A 22,898-nucleotide genomic window follows, 5' to 3' on the forward strand; every position below is an offset into this window, starting at 1 on the left:
AGGCAGTAGGCTTAGATCAGAATTATTAAAAAGAAAATCTAATTAAAAAGAAAATTTTTACTGTGAGGGCAGTGGAACATAGAAATTGTAGATGCCTCATCCCTGGAAGTGTTTGAGGCCAGGCTGGATGTGGCTTTGAGCAAGCTGGTCTAGTGGAGTGTGTCCCTACCCACAACAGGAGGTTTGGAACTAAGTAACCTTTAAGTTTGCTTCCAACCCAGGGCATTCTATGATTCTGTATTTATGTTGTGGAATGTAAAGGTCATGTTATTGCTATTGTTCAGTATTTCCCTAAGACTGCTTTTCTAGCAGCACATTCCTTTAAGCATAGTCATTTATTGAACTCTTTGGGACGAGCCAGCATAGAAGAAGGGCAAACACACTTAACAGATTATACTTTAAAACATTCTTTGATGTATTAATCTGGCTCTAAAAAGCTTGTCTAGAAAATTATTTTGACTGATGAAATTCACTAAGATGCTTCTCAGTGCCTTGACTAAAAAACACATCAGACAAGATATTTTTGGTACTTTATTCTTGTTCCATTCTGCCTTATCTGTACTATGTTTGTTACTTTGGGTTAGATTTTATTTAGCATATTTATTTTTTTGTTACACCTCTGGCATGTAACTTCTAGTCCACATGATTATTGTTTTTTTTCCTAAATCCATTGAGTCTGTTATGCTCTCTCTGTACCTCTGAAGCTTAAGAGATTTAGGCTGTGACTATGGAAAGGACTGGGGTATAAAGCTGAGTATGATACAGAGAGCAATTTCCTGAATCACAACAGTGAAAGGGAATAGATGATCCTTTGTTATTTTTGGTTTATTTTTGTTTCAGAAGTGTTGTGTTAGGCACAGAATTACCGTCATCTCCTTCTTATGTTGCAATTTAGTCTTGATAACTGCAACTTCTCAGCAGCATTCCAGCCTGGTGACTCATAGCAGATGTAAGACTAAACTCTGCAGAATTTAATAGCAAAAACAGTCACAGCTTGGGAAGGGCTCTGGAATTATTTGCATCAGCTTAAGAAGATTTAACAACTTTGAGTTCTGTCCAGAAGTTAAAGGTAAATATTTAAGGTACCTATGAGGGAAGAAGGAAGATGTTTGGCTAATTTCTATAGTTATGGTTTAAAAGTAATTTGTTTTTGAAGGCCGTATAACTGGTGCAGTGTTAATAATGATGTATGAATGTTTTACCAGGATCTAGCTATTTTCCCGCATTTCTAGGTAGTTAATCCAGTATTTGAATCTGCAGTTTCTAAATTTATATTACTATAGGCTATATGAACAAGGCTGCTTTTAGAACCTAAAAGTAAATCAAATAATGAATTGTTTTTCAGATAAAGAAAACAGGGAAGTTTTTGTAACACCACCAAATTTAAACATAGCAAAATCTGTGCATGAGTTTAATAATTTGAATTTTAAGAAAGCAAACAAAAAAACCCTATCCTTATTTTTCTATCCTTTTTGCCAGATTCTCTCATACTATTATTGTATTTATTAGCAAAGCAAGTCTTATTGACACTATGCCAACAGAAACAGGCATCTGTATTCCATCTCATTTGCTGTCTCTTAAATTCAAAAAACATAAGAACATTCTAATGTTTTGAACTTTTCACAGCACAGAACTCCTTTAATGGCATCAAATCTATTTAGTAATTTGTTATTTAGATGTAGAAAAACATCAGATTCAGGGGAAATTTGAATATAGGTCTGACTATGTGTGTAACCTTTAAAGAAAGCCTAGGCACAGAGAAGACAAAAGATGTCTTTCTAGAATTTTGATTCCATAGCTTTGGAAAAAAATTCTGCCCAACTGTACAATGTATATTCTAGGTGTAATCCTGGAATAGTGAATGAATAACCCCTGGGATAAAATTTCAAGGTTTCACAAGAATTGCACTTAAACCTAATTTCTTTAAAACAGAAGGTGATGGGGTTTTTTTCAGCTAACCGTTAAGGGCTTGTGTTTCAACTTGAAAACATAACACCAAGCTTTTCTCACTCTAGCATGATGTGTGATAATTAATCTGAGATGAAGATTTTCCTGGAAAGGGGTATCCCCTGTGTTTTGTTTTATTTTGTTTTTGTTAAATCAACACAAGTGTTTAAAAAAACCAGTCTTGGAAGTATCTCAACACTTATTAACTCTTCAGGTTCCTCTGAGATGGATTAAAATTTATAATTTTTTGCAGGTTTTTTTGAGTGAAGTATTTTATTCATTGTGTATTGTCAGAAAATAGCTATAAAACAAGGGTAGATATTTAAAGGACTGAAGAAATTAGTTTAAGAAACTGACTTTACAAGGAATCTTTCTAGAGCAAGATATTAAGCTTCCCTTGAACAGAAATTTAGGTTTCCATGTTACTGAAGGCCATGGTGCACCTTCAGAGAACTGTTACTAATACTACCTCTACTGAAACTTTTTTTAGAAATGTGAGTAACTAAGTAAAAAATTACTTTTTAAAAAGTTATTAATGTGTTACCTACATTAATTCTATGTCTAAACCTGATGATTTAGGTAGTGTGCCGAAGTGCTTTGAACATGTAAGGGCCTTGACCCTATTTACCACTTTTCTTGTCACTGTAAAGTTTCCCACTCAGTGAATCTCATGTCACTGCAACTGTGAGATGGACAAACTACAGGGGTTTATGACTGCTGAGAAACTGGCTTAAGGTGCAAGGTCCAGGACCAGCACTGCTGATTGTCCTCTGCCTCATCTGGGTCTACCTGCTGGACAGTGACAGAAGCAGAGAAATACTTCTAAGTTACCCATTTCCTTTCAGAGCTTGAATTTTCAGGTCTCTTCCTAGTCTTTTTGACCTCCCTTCTTTTGGAGGACAGCAGCACAAAGATTTTGGTTTCCCCTAACCTGCTAGAGGTCCCTCTGGGCTTTTTTTACCCTGTGACCTCTCTGTTTCAGTCTTCCCTGTTTCTGATTGGTAGATCTGCCAAATGGAATCTACCATCTTAATTTTTTTAAGAATACTGCATCAAAAATTAACTTTCCGATTTTTAAATAATTTATGAAGATTTAACTCATTTGAATTAGCATGTATTAGTGTGTATCTTAGATTCTCCCTCTTTATAAGCCTCTTGTCTTACATTCAAAGCAAACTTATATTGTGAGTGGCTACAGGATCAATACTCCATCTTGAGTTTAATGTCCAGATTGCTTTCTTAAAAATGAAACTCCAGGATTAAAATATCTTCACCAATTTATTTAAGTTCTCAAATTTAAAAATTTATAACACTATTATTGTATTATTATAATTTATTATATGTCTTTTGAGCATGTCTTAGTTCAGCAGTAAAGCTGACATGCTAAGTTGTCTCGTAAGTATAGCCCTTATGAAGTTTCTCACAAGAGGAACATTCTATGGAAAGAGGCATCCTTAAGTAGAAAGGTGATTTCATCTAAAGATGACAAACTAAATCAGCTGCACACATGCTACACTTCTCATCTATTAATTCTTTTTGTGCAGCTTACTCATAGCAGCTCATACATGCTGAAAGGGACTTGCCTGCCTTGATTGTGCCTCATAGTCTTAACTTTTTTTAAAATTATTTTATTTTATTTCTAACATAAATTTCTCTGAACAATTTGTAAGATTTATTTGATAGCATTTTTTTAAAAAATAAGAATATTTTAGTTGTGAAGTTATGCAATCCATTTAAGATTAGGGTTTTTTTTTAACATTGTGATATACAGGCATTCAAAGTCAGTGAAATCATGATAGAACAGTTCAAATACTAGGACTAATATGAGGGAGGATACTGTGGTTTTGTAATTAAAATAACAGGGATGAAGTAGAGTATATGAAATATGAATCTTCCAGTGAGGAAAATAGAGTCCCTTCTCTCTTAGAGAACATATTGAAAGTATGCAAGGAGTCAGGACAGCAGTTAGCAGAGACAGATAATTTGCAGGCTGTCCAGATAGCTAACGTACTCTTTGGTTGCTCCTGTCACAGACAGTGTCATCCCAACAGATGGCAACAGCTGCTTTCAAAACAGAAGTGACTGTAATAGCTATAATTACTAATGTTGCAAGGTGAAAGTGCAGGTTTTATGATGGCAGAAACCTCTGACATTTAAATAACCGATTCATTGCCATGCAATTCATGCAGATTCCTCACACACACACCCCACTACTACCCCTTTCTAAGCCTGTAGTTCATAGGATTTACCCCTTCAGACAAAGTCAGACCTTGTTCTGTATTCTAGTAAAGTCTCTAATTCAAATGGCGTAACATTTGTTTAGTTAGAATGAAGAACAACGTACAATTTTAAATTCAGAAAGTTTATGGCATAGAAATAACTTATTCTAAGATTTTTCAGTTCACATTGTCACTCAATAAACATTTTATAGGTAATTTTTAATGATAAAATAATATATAATATATCTTTAATATATTTAATATCTTTAAAGATAGACACCAGCTTAGTATAGTGCTTTCCTGCTTAGATATATGTCCAAAATGTTTAAAAATACTTCTGAGCTGCTGTAAAATGGGTCAGGGAATACAGAGTACCCTCAACACTTTGTGTCTACATCAGTCCTGTGCAAGAAGTGGGATGAGCTTTATACAGATATACCTGGGCCTCAAAACTATGATTTCAGATATGGTGCTTTCAAACCAGCAAACCTCAGAAATAAAAAAAACAAACAAACACCAAACCAATGTTACTTACTTAAATAACAGTAATTTTAAAAAACATCCTAAGTATTTTATAGGTAAGTGTTGAAATCTGAGATTTGCCTGGACTGTAATTTCTGGTCTTGCATGAGGCTTTCAGAAATCGGTGAAAATACAGTTGGACTTTTCCAGTTTTGCATGAACTTAAAAACATACTTCTCATAAGCATCTTGCTTATCTTTGTATTGTAAAAAACACAGTCTGACAAAGTTCCGCTCATGTTTTACGTTAATTCCTGTAGAAACATGAATAAAAATGTTTGTAAAGTTGGTGTTTCAATAAACACATGCTGGTCTTGAATCCTAGTTTTACACTTAGCCTAATCACAAATGCTTTAACGTGTCACCATCCCTGGAAGCATTCAAAAAATGTAGATGTGGTGCTTTTGTGGTGGACCTGTCAGTATTAAGTTAATGGTTCAACTCAAAGGTCTTGGAAATCTTTTCCTTAATAACTCCATGGTAGGAAAAACAGACACATATTCTGGTTTAATTAGGTGTTAGCATATGCTAAATGAAAATATTTGTAGTTACAAAAGAAAAAAACAATGATTCCTCAGTTGATAGCTTGCAGAAGCTTAAGTAATTAATTCAGAATAGTTTATGTATAATCCATGTAAATATTTTACATGATTGGAGGCCTTGGTTTCTTCTCTGTGAAAAGCACACGTCTGTCTTACAAGACAAATTTGAAGTTCTATCACCTAATAATTGTAAGGCAATGAGCTACAGTGGTGGTTGGTTTGGCCTATAAAATAATATTGTTCTGAAAAAAAAGGGGTTTAAAATATTATGGGTCATAGAGTAAAAAGTATCCATAGCTACAGTTTAAAAATGTCATCCTTGTCACCATTAGAATAAAAGTTGGTAACTATTTTTGATTTTTCCCCCAAATTACTCTATGACAGTAAAATCATCTTGATCCTTTCCTGGTGCACAAAATTTGCACAGATCTTTATATCAAGGACAACTAGCCCAATTCAGATTTTAAATACTTGTCTATGACAGAGAGCTTTCTCACAAATTTAAAGGACCAACAAGGAATATTTCCCTGTTTTTCAGCTTGTTTAAAATGTTTTTGCTTCATCTTGAAAATAAAATGTGTGAGTTTGAATCTTGAATAGTTGTTCTAAAATACATGGAGAGCTCTAATACAAAGTGGCCTAAAAGGAAAAATTCTCATTTTACTTGCTTTTGGAGTTGTATTTTATCAGACTATTTTAGACATTTGTAATGAATCCTGCATGTACGTTATATTTACAATTTGCAAGAAAATAATTATAGGTTAAATAGGCTCTTTTGAATAAGATTTAAGACGTCAAGTGTAAATTTTAGTTTTTATGTTTAAGTTAACTAGTGTTTCCTTTGTTCCTTTGCTTCACAGCTTCCAAAATGAAAATTTTGATAATGATTGATTTTGCCCTTGCAGCTAGCTTGATGGATGTCATTGTCAGCTCTGTAAGTTCTAGTAATTAAATTTTTCTATTGAGTTTCTTCTAAATATTGCATACCTTATCCTCCATAGTCCTCACAATCTCTACACATGATGGCAGAACCTTTGATGGAAAAGATTAGAATTCATTAAAAAATGAAAGAATGAGGAAGTATCTTCAAATGGTGTTCAGTGGGGCCAAGTTTCCAATAAGGAAAGAGGGAAAAAATGCATAAATTTACAACTGAAGATGAATGACTAGGCAATGGCACCGAAGAAAGAAATCCAGTCAGTTTGTGACTGGATCTGATATGAAAGAGGAGATGATATCACTTTTCTGAAACAGATATCATATGGTGCATAGAGGCACATTGTACAGAAGGCACACAAGATGGTTATACTGCCGTTCAGGGGTGATGCTAACTCAGAAGAACACCTGTACTTTTGAACAGCATACTTACAGAAAGGCAAAGCACACTCCTAAAGCAGTGGCTGCAGCAGTGGTATTTCTGGTCACTGAGAGCTGGTTTGCAGAATGTTTCCACCCTTTTCCACCTTGTCCACTTCCCAAACAACTTTTTCTCAAACAAGATCCATAACTTCATATTTTTACTTGTTTCCGTGTAACTACATTATAGTTCACACTCAGAAACAATGATCAAAGCTCCTTCACTTCAAACTCCCCAAACTCTCTCCTATATATTCTGTTTCTCCAACAAAAACACTAATAAAATCACTATTACCCCAAAGTTTAAAATACCTCTAGTCTCACCAACCCTGCACTGCATGTGATAGCAGTGATTCAGGTCCTAAATAGCAGAGACCTAAAGGGATTGAATTCTTGATTCATAATTGCCTAGGTGGAAGTGGTTTCTGAATTTACAACTATTTTTTGTGGCTTCTGCTCAGTGGAGAAAAATATTATTAATTTCTGCAGAGGCCTACTGAGAAAAGAGGCATCACAGTTAAATGCATTTACTTACTTTTTAATTATTATTTTTCATTTTTTCGTTGAGAATATTGTGGACTTTAGCTGACCTTGTGAGTAAAAACTGGGAATATTCAAAACTTTATCTCAAAGTTTTCACCTTTTAATATCATTAAAACACTAATCTCAATATAGAGATATTTTGGAGCTAATTTATATTCTAAAAAGTATAGGAAATAGCACCACAGGTAAGAACTATGTATTTTTATAGTTTTCATGGAGTATTTTGAGTCTAATTTGTAGCAGTAATTTTAATGGAAGGTCACTGGCTGATAAATAATTCACACAATAATGAAAGTGAATGCACATTAATTGCAGCAGCTGGTTAAATGTGGGACTGTGTGCCCAAGAGCAGAGCTGTCAGCAGTTGTTAGATAATTGCTTCTCAATGTGTAGTGCAAACAGTTGCTTCACTGAAACAGACAGAACAGGTTGTGTTCAGTCTGGTTTCAGTCAGTGGGCACCACTGTCTACTGGAAACAGCCACAGTAAAATGCACATTTTGTTGAGTTTTTCAACACTGTAGTGGTTTAATTTTGGTCCATATCTAACAAATGAAATAGCAATATATTATAGCTCCTGACTTAGAACCTTAATTTACATTTTCCTTCTTTATTACTCCAGCTGTGCACTGGTTTAACTCCAATGGTTTTTAAAGGATTATCCTGTGAAAAAAAATGTAGCAGCACATTGAAAGAACAGCCTGGTAAACTGAAGATCTAAAAGCCACATTGACCCAACTGAGGCTACAGTTACCTTGTAATTGTCCCATGGAAAAAAATCGACGTGGAATTTAAAATATGAGAACTGTGGTTTTGCTGCTCAGCAGCAAAATCTAATGGGATTTGCCTGGAGTTGACAGAGAGAGACATCAATGAGAAGGGTGAAGTCAGGGAGAGAAGAGAAAGTATCAGATACCAGTACTTTTCGTATGTAGGTTACTTCCAAAACTTTATTTCTGCTCAAGCATTTTTTTTTTCTTATGCTGTAATTATTCAGTATGGCTAGTCATGTCTTGATTGTCACTTCTAATTTACTGTCACTTCCTAAGAATTAAGAGCTTAAAACCTTTTAAATCAGGAAATTGCTATGTATAGTGTAGATATATCACTGTTCACCCCATCATGAGTGTATTGTCTGTAAAGCAGATGAGAATCAGCACACAGTTATTTTTTCAATTTTATGAATTAATTCATAATTTTTAAGTAAAAAATAATAAAAAAAGGATTTTAAATGCAAGTTTAAGAATAATATTTAGAGACACAGCCTGTTGCAGACTTGTGTTGAATTTGGTTCCTTTGGTTCCTAAAAGGACCTTTTATTATGGTATATATGAAGTAGTGTCATACCAATTTAGATACCAAGTTTTTTCTAAGGTAATATTTTTTCAGAAGTTCTATACTTGTACTATATAATTTAATCACAGTAGGAGAATGGCTTTTAGCAATATGAAAGGGGAACTGATAGAGGCATTTCTTTCCCCTGAAAGAAACACACATAGCTGGCCTTAGCTGCCCCTCCTCAAATGCACTGTCCCTTGCTCTTTCCAGAATGGAAGGTGGCTCTTTGTGGCTCAGACCTTGCCCCATGTCAGAGAGGTTACCCACCTGAAGTCTTGTCTATGAAATTACAAGAGCCACAATGGGGGCTACCATTTCCCGGTCTCTCCTATTGCATTTTACCATGTTCTCCAAGATTGTGAGGACTGAGTTAAGACTGATACAGGCTAACCTTCTCAATACAGTTGGTAACTGTGGCATGGTAGCTTCTCTATCACTCTTAATTTAGTATGATTAGAATAAATATTTGGTCTGACTGGGAACATGGAATTTTTTTGACAGCTTTTCTTTTATAGTTAGTATTAGCTCATCAGGGTGAGCCTGGAAATATTTTTTCAATACTTTTAAAATTCATTGACTCTTTCTCAATCCACGTGTGCATCTCTTTCAAAAGCTCTGTAGTCCTCTGTAATTTTCTGTGTTCATACAGGACTAGATTGACAATCTGCAGACACCTGCCAAGGAAGGCTCTTCTGACTCTCCCACTAAATTCATTTCCACTGAATAGAAAATTCAGCTTTTGTGAAGGGTTTGTATGAAGCTACAGATACAATTGAGACAGCCAGACAACCACCCTGGAAAGGCTGCATAATAAATGCATCTTTTCACAATAAATGGATATTTTCACAATAAAAAGTCTTATGATCAAATTTTCCTGTGTACCTAAATATTGCAGACAAATGGAACAATTTGGTGGAAATGTTTATGTACAATGGGTGGAGCCTGAGCTTGATGCAAACAAAAGTATGCAGACACCACAGAGGTGCACCTCACCATTCACAGCATTATGCTGTTGCAGACATTACTATAGTTTGGTGTGATAGGGCAGTGTTCTGAGATATCAGTTCTTCCATACGGATAGCAAATATTGCAGGTTTACACGTAAATAATGTTTCCTATGAATAAGGTAGCACAAATTTAGAACTACTGCAAATTTGATCTTGCATGTCAGATTTCCAGAAAGTCACCCTTTGATTTTGCCTTTACAGTGCTAGTTGTGCTCATTTAGAAGCTACGAAACTCTGCTCATATAAAATTTCTGTGTCATGTTTCCAAAGGCTTTTCTCCCTCACACTGAAATAAAATTTATTTAATATATATTGTAAACCATACAGACTGTTTTAATTTAAGTTCTCCAGATCAGGTTCTGTTTGCTTTGGCTATTTTACTATCATCTTTAATCTAAAACCAATTATTTATTGCTCAGCATGCATTCAGTGTGCCAGAATTTGGAACAGCTATTCCAGCTCTTGAGGGTCAAGTGAGTTCTAGATGACACTGTATCAGAATTGCCATATTTCTCACCCACTCTGCATGGCAAAATTAGGTACACAAGTCACAGCACAACATTGACTTCAACTTTTAACTTGTATTTTCATGTATATTCATGGCTTCTTAGGGACTATTTATAGCAGCCAAAATGAGCTTAAAACTTAACAATATTTATGTTGGCAATGTTGGGATCCTTATCATAAGAAGTATGTAGTTTAAAAGCATTCAAAAAATGCACTGTGAAGTTGAAAACATATCCATGTGGATTGCGTTTATTTAAAAATCTTTAGAACCTTCACAATGTTAGTAGCAGGCTTCACTGGATAGAAAATCTCTGTGCATGGAAGATGATAGAGATAGGGCCTGTATTATAGTGTTCTTTCCCCAAAGTCGCTGCTGCATGTTTGCAGTTAGAGCTGGTAGCACTGAAGAGGTCTCTTTGCAAAGTATTCATAATATGCATGTTTTATATATTACATGTAGTAACATATAAAATAATTTTAAACAACATGGAAACAGAGATGGAAGTCAACATAGTGTCTGTGGGAAATTGTGACTAAAATGTTCTATTCAACTTTTATTTTATTTATGGTTTGGTTGGTTGGCTTTTTGTGTCACATGTTAAATATCACAAAAAAAAATTTGTTGATTTTACAATAAGATATGTTTTCCTCTCTAGGATTTACAGAAATGTTTTCAAGAGCAGTTACTACTTCAGGGCCAGGTGAGGCTTCTGGAACATCGTGTGAAACAGCAGCAGTTAAAAATTATACAGCTCTTAGAGAAGAAAGAGATTCAGTACAGTGACAGAGAAGATGAAAACAGTGTCATTGACTTGGGAGGAAAAAGACAGTATTCAGGTTAGAAATGAAGCTATTCTTTTCATTTCCATTCATTGTAATGATACCCAGAAGCTTTAGTACAATTGGGTCTATTTAGTTATTGTTTTAAAAATTCATCACAGAATGTTTGTTTAAAACACAGTGCTCAGCTTTTACCTGGACTTGCTGTGCAGGGGAAAATTTTTAATGTCAGATAGTAGAAACCATATCAGGTTTTAAGAAGTTTATTGATTTATTAATAGTGCATAATTAAAAAATCAGTGGACAATAAATGAAGCATAATTATCAGCAACAGGTAAAAGCCAATAATAGACATTTACATTTAAATGTTAATACAGAGTTACAGATTTCCAAACACCATTCTTTGACTAATATCAGAAGTTCTAACAATCTCAAAAAGAACTAACAGGTTTAATTCACAGTCATACATTCAAATGGTTGCCTGGGTTACAAGCAGTTGACTTTGTTCCAATCTGTAAAGTTCCTGAGACATCCATATTTACACACATAAGCCTGGCATAATGGCATCTGCATCTCACTTTAATAACATTTTCACTGAGTTGGATTCAGTTCATGACATCACAGCTTTTAAAATACTGGTTTAAAGTTGTTTTTCTAATTTCATCAGCATTCTGATGGTGATCCACTCCTTCTACAGTGGAAGACTTGTAGACGCTGCAGTATATAATAAAACACCATCCAAAATAATAGTTGGATTGAAAATACAATTTATGAGTCTGACTTCTAGATGATGTTTGTTTCTAGCTGTCCAGTGCTAGAAAGTCTTAACTACTATTATTTTTAATAGCCTTGTTTGAATATGGTTGTAAGCGATTACACTGCTGGAAGAAATACCAGTATATGTGACATTTGATCCCAAGGCATCAAATATAATAAAACACCATTAAAATGAAATTAAAAGCAGTTGTAAATCTAACTTTAAATTTTAGCTGGGTATTTATGTACTCAGCACCCTGGAGCACTTTATTTTTATTATTAGAACTGACTCATTTCTTGCTGGAAAAGATTATTAAAGCCACATTTCTCTGAAAGGTGTTTGTCATTTCTTAGCATATGCCTCAATTTATTCTTTTACAATGTTATTCTAAAAAACAGATCTAACTTGCTCCCATTTCTGATAAATTTTTCCCCCATTACTTTTTCACTTTACAGCTTGGAAAATGCCTTTCCCTGTTCATACTGCATTATTTTATCAAACTGCAGTAGCATTTTAATATCAACAGAGCTGGATAATTTGAGTTAGATAGTGAGGGGGAAATTCCACACTATATACACCTGCTAAAAATTAAGATATGCTTGTGTTTTGCTAACTTACTAAGAAATTAATGGACAAGGAAAGCTATTTTCTCCAAGACAACCACACATTCCATGTAAAGATAACTTAGCTATTATTTAAATATTTTTTCTATTAGTTTATTCAAATTCTGGCATAGTTATTTGTTTTCAGTATAAAATGTTTATTTTCATTGTCTAATCTTCACTGACACTTTCACTGGAAAGAAATATAATAGTTCATAAAGTTCCAACCAGACTTGGAAGTTCAGCCAACTCAGAAAATTCCTTAATCAGCTCTACTTTAGCCAGGAAAAACAGAAATGCTGAAAATTAAATGTCTTTTCTGTATGACTGCCTGATGGTAGATTACATGTAAACAAAGAACTCCTTTCATTTCTTAATTTCTAGAGGAAAAAATATAAGATTATACAATTACATTGCTGTAATATTTCCATGAGCTCTGAATTTTTTTATTGTTGTAAATTATATTCATCAACAGCAGTGCAGACCAGACTGTGAATGGTACCAAGTCAAAGTGGTACCATTTTACACGTACACTGCACTTTTTGGGCATACTCTTCTGTATATTTTTGCACCTATTTGGTAGAAGGGACAGGAGATTCAGGCCTCACAGTTGTTTCTGTTTTTAACACTGGAGATTCCATACTTTTGTTTTTGGCACTTCTGCAAACTTTCTGGACATAGAAGAACATGTTTGTTTTTAAAGGTTACAGTGTGTCTTACATGTAATTTTACGGTTGTAAAAGGATTCTAATGTGAATGATACCACTGTAAATTAAAAGTGACACCGCTTAAAACAGAGGAATTATTTTGCTAGTCAAGTAGAAACAAAAATTATAATACTTCATGGTGGGAAGATATTATTTCAAAGATATATCAAAATAATTACAGCCCAGGAAAGCTTTAGAGCAACACAAGTACAAAAAAATACCCAAAAGTCAAATAAATGTGTCTGCAGAAATTTCATTGTATTAGTGCGGTTCATATGTGACTTCTACATTACATGACTTGATTACTGTTATTGACTTGATTTTTGATTTTGCCAGTAAGTACAGGACTAAAAATGTTGTGTCCAATTAACATTGTGTGAACAGATTGTGCAGACATCTACAATGAAGGCCATAAGCAAAATGGATTTTATAAAATAAAACCTATCCAGAGTCCTAGAGAATTCCTTGCATTCTGTGACATGTCTGAAGGAGGTGGCTGGACTGTGTTTCAGAGACGTTCTGATGGCAGCCAGAATTTTGATAGGTAGGTACTAGACCCGGTAACTAAAATTGGAAACTAAGTGAAGAAAAAACATTAAACCAGATGGAGCTAAGTAAAATCTGAACTTTAGAAGTATATGAGTAAGTTGTTATCCCAGCTAAAAGGGAGGAATGGTTATTTGGGACAGCCTCCAGATGAGATAACACTTCTGGTTCTGGCTGACTTCTGTGAGACATCTGTTCTAATCTTTTTCTGACAACTTGTGCATTTGATACGAGGACACTTCGATGTCAAATTCATTAACAACTGTTGGAGCAAGACTCTTAATGATGAGTAAAGGACTTGCTTGTCTTCTACAGTTAGTAAAAATCTAAAAAGTGAAAAATGTAAGCAATATGAGAGCTCTTTGAGTAAAAATGTTCTTCACAGACCAGTCAAGTGGGAGGATGAGAAACAAAATACCTAAGCTGAAACAAGAAAGCTTCAGATTGGATATAAGGAGAAACTTTTTCACCATGTAAAGAATCAGCAGATTGCCCAAAGAGAGTGTGCAGTTTCCGTCCTTGGAAGTTTTCAAGATCTGAACAGACATAACCTGAACTGGTCTGATCTCATGGCTGATTCTGGCTTGAGACTAACACTGGACTAGCTTGCCTCCTGAGGTTCCTTCCAGTTTGAGTTACTGTGACCTAAAATTGTATTCTAAAACATCCAAAAAACCTTGTTTTTTGACAAATTAGTAATTTATACCTTTTTCAGAGTCTGGGCTGACTATGAAGAAGGTTTTGGAAATTTTGTTTTGAAAAATGGTGAATTTTGGCTTGGAAATAAAAATCTTCATTATTTGACTAATCAAGGTAAGATTTGTATTGCAACAATAGTCTTATTGTTTCTGTTTCTTTGTTCTTTCCAGGCCATTTTTTTGTTTCCCCTTTTGTTACCATAAATCCTGTTCTGTTGTTAGTCTGCACAGACTTCTCTAAGTCTCAGAAAAAACCTCATTTGAATATATTTTCTAACAAAAGGTTCAAACCTGTCCTTAGGCCACTGGCATACTGAGAACCCGTGTGAAACAGGGAACAGGAGACAGGAGTCTACCCTAAAAGAATTGTTTCTATCCATTTTCCATTAGCATCACTAACAGTCCAGAGACAGGTATATGCTGCACCAAGACACTTAGGGCTTTTTAGCTGGGTGGGCTATTACATGGAAGTAATTCTAGTCCAGTCCTGTTGATTAGGCCAGTAGCAGAAAGTTATTTCCATCTTTCTAATAGTAACTTAACATAAGCTAACTTCTGCTTTGCTGTAGAATGCTGCAGATGCAAAACTTATCCACTGGCTTATATGGAAATCAGTGCCACCAGGACGGGATCCTAGTATAACTCTTTTATTTTCAGAGTATAAAAATCTTATTTTCATAGGTGAACATTTATTGATCAGTTTTCACTATGCTTTCATTACCACCTCAAATATCCTACTAAAATGTAAAACCTGTAAAGCCATCTTTTTTTACAATGTTTTTCCTACATTTAAAAATTTTTCTTGAAATAATTCTTAATTTTTCTACGCTGACTTTGGTGAATAAAGTCACTGATCTGAAAAATAGTGAGATAGGCTAGTTTAACTAAAATTTCTTGTATTGGTTTTTTTTAAGGGAATTATACTTTAAGAATTGATCTAATTGATTTTGAAGGAGAACGGCGTTTTGCACAGTATGCACGATTCAGAGTTGCAGGAGAAGAGGTAATAAAATATTAAATTTTAATATTAATTAAATATAATATTTAATTTAATTATTTAATTAAATTTAAATAATTTCATATTAATTAATTAATTAATATAAACTTAATATTAAAAGTTTTAATGAAAATGTGGATTCTGTAGGCAAGCTATAAACATACAAGTTCTCTAATTTCCATAAAGATTTGTGTAGAACCTCAATACTATATTTTCTTTCTTACACATGCTTATAATTTTCAAATACCTAATAAAAGTGGTTCACTCTGATACATTAATTTCATACTTTTTGTAAGAGATATGAATAATTTGGTTTAGCAGACATGGAAAAAAGCAGTCTTTCTATTTTTGTTGATACTAGTAACAATAATGGTACAATATATTCTGATTTCCTAATGTATACTGCAAACTAGCCCTAATGTTGTTTTTATTAAGTCATTTATATATAAGGTTAATGACAAATTTTATCCCTTTTAAACATCTCTACAGACTTTCAATATTAAGAACATTGTGTTTAAGTGGCATGACATTTCTTAGCATAAAAATAGCAGCAAATGGAACAGATTAGGTTTTTCTTTGTGGTTTCAGTCTCTGGCATTCTAAGGGCTAAAGACATATTGGAATTTCTTTTTTTTTCTTTCTTCACATTTTTTATTAGCATTCTTATGAGATGAGTTGTGGTGAGTACTCTGGTACAGCTGGTGATTCCCTTACTGGTGGATTTCATCCTGAAGTAAAATGGTGGGCTGATCATCGAGGAATGAAATTCAGTACTAGAGACAGGGATAATGACAACTATGAAGGGAACTGTGCTGAAGAGGAAAAGGCTGGCTGGTGGTTTAACAGGTATTTTGATTTTTTATGGGTACTATAAACTATTCTGCTCCATATGTATTTGTAAAATAATAACATATGCTAGAAGATAGATTTGGATATTTCATTTATTTGCAATGGACCCTTGTCTCCTAGCAAAGATCTCAGTGCTGGTAAGACTGAGGCTCACCTTAGAAGGGACAGAACCTACTGTGCAGCTCAGGTTGGTCTGTGATTAAGGCATTTGCCACAGGTCAGTGAGGAGGAGATAATTCTGCCCCTCTGTGGTAACTAGCTTTTACACAAGTAGGTCATATAGAGTTTGCAGATATATCCCTGCTGTACTTCACTCTTGCATTTCTCTTGTGCTGCACTTGACCAGATGTGGCAGCACTGCAAATACCTGACAAGCTAAACTAGTGCCAGGTTATCAAGACTCATTTTTTTCACCTCACTTCACAGTATCTCACTCTTGTTATTCTTTCCAAATAAGGATGGTAATGTGTCCACTCAGTTTCTGTCAGTGTGCATGTCTGGACTGAGTGGAAGATTTTTTTAAATAGGGTTCAATAAGACAATTTAAAAATTCTATTTATATGCAATATACCAAATCAAAAAGAAAGGATAAAACTGGTAGCCTTAGCACAGCCTGTCTAGACCAGCTATGTTCTTTCCTGTTATTAATTAGATAAATATGGCCATGAAGAGAAACTCTGCAATGTAAAAGCTGTGTAATAGAATGGTTTAAAATACAGCTCAGGGAGGCTTACTACTCTCTCACTGTGATCTCAGTTCACTTGGCAAGAGGTGCCAGGCTGGATCAACTCCATTGTTTCTGTTGTGTCATCCTTTGTTTCTCTTTTTAACTCCTCATTTGCCAAATTCTGTTTTCATAAGAAGTCTGCGTCCACCTTAGCTGATATGATGTAGCTATTAACTCAGGGTTGCACAATTAATTACTTATTTTAATACATTTAAATATATTTGCATGGATAGCCAGTCAGCAGAATGTTTCAGAGCTGGAACAAGTCAATGTAGACAAAGGTTTTTTGCATTTCTTAGGAAAGCTGAGATATAAAAGGGAAAGGCAACGACATTGGAGCTTCTTTTCCCATGAAATCAGAACTTTTGTAGGTTTAAAGAAGTATCTGGACCTCAAATCCCATAAAACTGATGGATTTCATCACAATTGAGTAACTAATCAGTTTTAGACCACTGAATACATTTTTTGCATTTTAAAAACGTTTTTTTTTTAATATATTGGATTGATCTAGACAAAAGAATGACTACTTTGCAAAAGTAGCTGCATAGCAGAACTTGACAGTTATTTATACCTTGTAGTTGCTGCTACATAACTTCTAAAGATAGCTGACTCCTACTAGACTAGCTCTTACGGTTGTGTAGCTCATGCTCTTAAAGTGACAGTCTAGCTTGATAATTAAAATGAGTTACTAATTGTGTTATTTCACTGCTTTGTTATTTTCTTTTTAATGTTAAACTTAAAAACTGAAAATTGAAAAATACTAGAAAATGTATCATTAAGTCCTGCTCAAAAGAACATTACTGGCAGAGAAAGGAAAGCACTTAGAAACACATATTTGTCATGCACAGATTAGCAAATATAGAAGGAATTAGTACTCTCGGCTGGTTTGCATAAGAGCTCCCAGCTATGAAGGAATTGTTTATAGCCAGCTCTATGCTATCAGGACTAATGAAATACAAAAAAGCCCAGATAATATGAAAACCAAGGGATGTGACACAAGTGAGGCCACATGGAAGTAGTGCAGAGCTAGTTTAAAGCCATGAGTCTCACTCCAGCTCAGCATTTGTTGTCCTGCAGAAAGACGGCCCCTTTTGTAAGCAAAGCTCTAGCACAGATTTTTATCTTGAATGCACATCTACAGAGCTGGGTTCAGTCTGGCAATACCTGCAGGTCATAAGCTTTCCAGCACCCAGGGCATTCCAAAGCTCAGTAGGTTCATAAGTAGTGAGAATGAACAATTCCATTTGGACATCAGCTTATTTTCCCCCAACACTCCCTTTTTTAGTTATACCATGTATGGATGGTAACAGGAATCTGTTAGGCAACAGCTTGGGGCCAGATATCACTAACTCAACCTTCCTGCCTCACCCGTCATCCCAGAGACTGCATAACTACGTTCATGTGAGGATCAATGAAGTCAGTAAATCCAGACAGAATTCAAAGGGTTCTTCAGGGAACCAACTCCCAGCTCTCCACATCTGTCACACAGTTAATACATAATTCAGAAGAAATACCCATGGACAGCTGAGAGTTGGAGGTACTTTTGAAACTATTGCAGTGTAGTTTTTAACTTATATTAGCCTATTGAAAAGATAGGAGGAACACAGGCTAACTTTTAAGTATTTATTGACTCGTGAATAATGAATATTTTTTCACAATATCATATCAATAATCACATGCCAGTTGTTAATTTAGTATGTACAGTTACTTCAGAAAGCATCTAGTTGGATACTGAATACTGTCATTTTCATTATTCATGCTTCCCAGCACTAATTAAGACTTTTTTACTGGCTCATACTGCTGTTGGCAAAATTATGGTGTGCTTTCTTATGATTCTTTTAATGAAATCTGTGTTTTGATTCAAAGTAGGCAGAGTGCCTGCTCATTGCAGCATTTGTATGATTATAAAGATTATGTCAGCTCTGATACAAGTTTTTCGTTCTCAAAAACAAACTCACTTTTGAAGTCCACAATTTATAAGCTTTCACTTAACGCATTATCAAAATGACTTTAAAAATTGTAAGCAATAAATAAGGATAAATAGATGAGAATTTTCCAATGGAGTTTTTCTCGTAGTTTTTATCCCAGTTCTCAAAAACTTTGTAAATTAAGTGCAAGCAAAGCCAAAAAGACTAAGATTTGCCAGTGACAAAACTCGTAAGGTTTATTTGGAATGTTTTCTGTTTGTATATTTTCTGAAGTCTGCTTTTGGAATCCATCATGGTGTTTATAATGTTCAACATTATAAAATTATATTTTATAATGAAATGCTGAATTGGCAGATAAACCAAGGTGATTCATCACAGTGTGCTGCAAAAGGAACAGCCAGCTTGGTCTCCATGTGGTCACATAAAGATCTAAACTTGTTTCTCATAGAAACTAGGCAAGTATCAAGGTTGTGCTGTTGCCTTTTCAAGCCTTTTGGGTTTTGCTGGGGTTTTTTGTTTGTTTCAGCCACTATATTTAATAAACTATAACTGCATTTCTGCCTCAGTCTGTTAAAAAACAACAAAACCCCCTCAACTTTGTAGAGTCAAATAAAATGCCAGTTCCAGTGATCCAGTGAAATGATACACATGAGTGTGTGTAGCTGTCAGAATTAATCTATTTGTAAATAGAAGTCCACAGGTGGGTAGGCAAACTGATGGTGCTATTCAGATTTTGTCACACAAAATACCACGTGGTGTAACTGGAAAACTTAAGGGGGGCTACTCTGGAACAACAGAAAAACACAACAGTATTTCTTTCCCAGAGTATGGTGTATGCCCTGCTATCATGCATGCTGAATAACTGGAAGAATTTTTCTCTGAAACAAATAAGCAGGAAAAATTCCAAGAGTTAGTAATGTCAGAAAACATGGAAAGAGCAAGAAGCACTTTTGGTTAAAAGAAGCAAAAAACATTTGCAGTTCTTCTCTAATTAAGTCACTTTGTTTATGCATGCATAATCCACAAAATCCAAATTTATGCAGCTGTCAAACTAGGCTGGCATCAACATGGCAAGATTTTTGACTCTCAGAGAAAAAAATAACAAATACTCGAAACTTTTCAGCACGAGGCCTTATTGCTGTTTCCCTTTACTTTCCCACCAGGTGTCACTCTGCCAACCTGAATGGTTTGTACTACAAAGGTCCCTACACTGCCAAGACAGACAACGGGATTGTTTGGTACACCTGGCATGGGTGGTGGTATTCCCTAAAATCCGTTGTCATGAAGGTCAGACCTGCAGACTTTGAATATAATATTGTTTAAATATACTATTAACGCAATTAATCTGATTAATCTTCTAGGAAATTCATTCCAAATTAAAATGGGCAGATTTTTACTTCTCAATCTATACATGTGTAAATTTGGAATAATTCCTGTGCAATCAGTAGGTTTATGAGATGTAAGTGAAAAGACAAGATAGCCTATGAACCTTTAGATACAAATATTAATGCTAATGGGTGCAGGTTTTTTTTAAAAAGGCAAGTGTTCACCTCAAAAAAAGGACATCTTTTAAGATGGAGAATTTTTGGCTTTACAGTAACTCCAAATCCTTTCACCCTTAAAAACGAAAGTATTTTTACTGTGCTGTCTCAAAAATACGAATTAATTGTACTTACACAATAAAAAAAAAAGCCCAACTCAAATAGAAGCATATGGTTTACTCAGTGGATGCAACATACCTGCTTTGGAAAGGTTCAAGACCTTAGAAATTAATTTCCTGTAAATCTCTCTGATGTATTGGTTGAACACGTTGTGTATGTAGAATACATAAAAGATTTAAAGACTGAGGCAGGGAACCGAAGAAAGAGAAGGGGTGATGCCAGAGTACAATCAATTGAATCCAATATAGAGAAGAAGACTGTTTTTTGCTAAAGCATTTCTAGGGCTGGTCACAATATTTCAATGTAACATTTTTAGATTGTTTGTAATTATGCTTTTCTCCTTCTTGGTCACTGTAATGCCTTGCTTTTTCTTTCTTTTTTTTTTTTTTTTTGTTCCCTTTTTATTTTTTTTTAAAAAAAGGACTTTAATAAACTGACATTTGGAGATTTAACAAAAGTTGCAATTAATTTTAATGTAAGCTAAGTTTTGAACAGAAGGCATATGTAGAGGGAAGTATACTTTATCTGCCTCAAAATCTATCATTTTAGAGGTTCTTAGTGCTTGATACTATAAATCTCAACTTTCTTTTTGGACTTTACAACTCTCTAAGTCCTGTTCAGTCACTTCCTCTCCTTTTCCTATGTACTTGTGTAGGCTCTCCAGGCTTTTTTCCATCTCAAGCTGCATATCCATATTTTCCTTGTACAAGAATAATGGTAAGAGAGACTTTGCCTACCCCTAGCTTTTGTGCTTAGCACAATAGACTCAAATAGCCAGTAATAACAAGAGTTGCTAATGAGTTCATGCTGCCATGGAGGAGATAGGAATACTCTCTAGAAAGGTATCCAATCAAATGTAGTACATTTCTGCTGGGCAGATGCAAATGAAGACTTCAAAAAAAATATGGACTTAAACTTGCTTTTCTGAAATAATTTTGCTTTTGTAGTTGAACTTCTAGTCTCTCTTCCCCTGTCCAAATATAATTTTGAACACAGCACCCACTTTCAATCATGCTTAACCTGGTTGAAATGAAGTTTTGGTAAAGGTCAGTTTATAACCACATTGCTATAAATACAGGTCAGCTGAATGGTAACTCTCTGCAAAGCAACTTTTTCTTCCATTTTCATCCTCCCAAAACAAAAGCTTGTAAAGAATGCTTGAAAGAATAGGATGGAATAAGGGAGGGAGGATGTTTGGAACAATTGGAGGGAGGAAATAATTCATCAATCAACACTCAATAAGAAATAATATCACTCAATAAGATAAATCATGTTACACCTAAACCAAAAAAGAGGAGAAAAAACAGGGTTCAGGCAGCTAAAATCATGTAATAGTGTAAAAACTGTGCCAGTGAAAATCTGCAGTATAGATGCTTTCAGGTCTTTTTCTTTCTTTTTTGTGGTAGTAGCGAGTATTCTAGATAATCCAGTCTTTTTTTTGATGTATCAATTGACACTGTGCTAAAGATTTCTGGCCTTCAGCACATCCCTGTACCTGTGCATGAGAGGACCAATGAACAGGTCTACAACTACTTATTTTGAACTTTAATTAGTTACACCAAATTACATTTGGTATTCGAGAGGAAGGCCTATCACCCTGTGTGTGTGTGTGTAAGGAGGGTAAAGGAGGGAAGGAAAGAGAGAGAGTGAGAGAAATTCAACATTAAAACAAAAAACCTAATAAAGTATTTTTGTTCAATTTTATTACAGAACTTAAATGGGTTCCTATGTAATTATGTATATGTCTGTAGATATAAGTTATTAATAATATGATGGATGTTTTGGAGTAGGTTATAAAAATGTTCTAACTACAGTATTTCCCATAATGATTTTCAAATTCTTTCTCCACTCTAAGAGGAGAAAGCTTTAATTATTTGGAAAAAAAACCCCAGAATGCCATTATGTAGAATCTGTAAAAACATCTTTAGTTTTTCACAGGAAAATGGAAAGATTAGCTCATGAATTTGGAGAGTATCAAGGCAGATCATATTCCACCAAAATAAAACACAAGGAGGATTTATGTATAGGAAATTTGGATCTTTAGCACACACACAAAAACTGACTTTCAAAATGTGCTCATAAAATCTATGGTAATTTTTTTTTATGTACTGCAGTGTAAATCCAACCTCTTTATTTATAAGAACCAAATGAAATCTTTTGGCTGAGTTAGGGTGCTTTTGACATATTCTGATATAAATTTCACTCCTTTTCTATACTGTAAATCATAAAATGAAGAAGAATCAAGTCTATCTTTGTACATCTTCTAATGCACTTATATGTTTATTTGGACTGAATGCTATTCAGAACAAGGAAGCATCAAGCATACTGTCAACAATATGCAAATACTGTAATTCAGTTCCACCACTTTTCCATGGCCTTTCTTTGTACAATAAATCTTTCTGGCCACATGAAACGCATGTGAAAGTGTTGTAATTCAAAATGGTCATATAATTGTTCTTAAATAAACAAACCATTTCTTTTCAAGGGGAAGTTTTAATAGCTACCAGACGAGAGACAAGGTTAGAAGAGAATTCTTTCCTCTGCCAGGCTTGCCTGTTCACATTAATTTATTTCCTCAACAGGTACAAACACGTTCTAAATAGTCTTTATTATTACAAGATAGCAGAACACAGGCCAGTTTACTTGTTCTGATGTTAGACACAATAT

The 22,898-nt window shown here is 34.5% G+C and overlaps 1 protein-coding gene across 1 annotated transcript; it reads left to right on the top strand.

Annotated features, from left to right (window-relative positions):
* The first annotated feature begins 939 nt into the window (after positions 1-939).
* FGL1 (fibrinogen like 1) lies at positions 940-22,611 on the top strand. Its single transcript, XM_058837698.1, has 8 exons — positions 940-1,069; positions 6,090-6,163; positions 10,636-10,816; positions 13,210-13,369; positions 14,087-14,184; positions 14,984-15,072; positions 15,725-15,912; positions 19,734-22,611. The coding sequence occupies exons 2-8, from the start codon at positions 6,098-6,100 to the stop codon at positions 19,891-19,893; spliced, it is 942 nt and encodes a 313-aa protein (XP_058693681.1). The 5' UTR covers positions 940-1,069; positions 6,090-6,097; the 3' UTR covers positions 19,894-22,611.
* Positions 22,612-22,898: the final 287 nt, after the last annotated feature.

This window comes from Poecile atricapillus, chromosome 4 (genome assembly GCF_030490865.1).
Source record: "Poecile atricapillus isolate bPoeAtr1 chromosome 4, bPoeAtr1.hap1, whole genome shotgun sequence".
Taxonomy (NCBI): Eukaryota; Metazoa; Chordata; class Aves; order Passeriformes; family Paridae; genus Poecile; species Poecile atricapillus.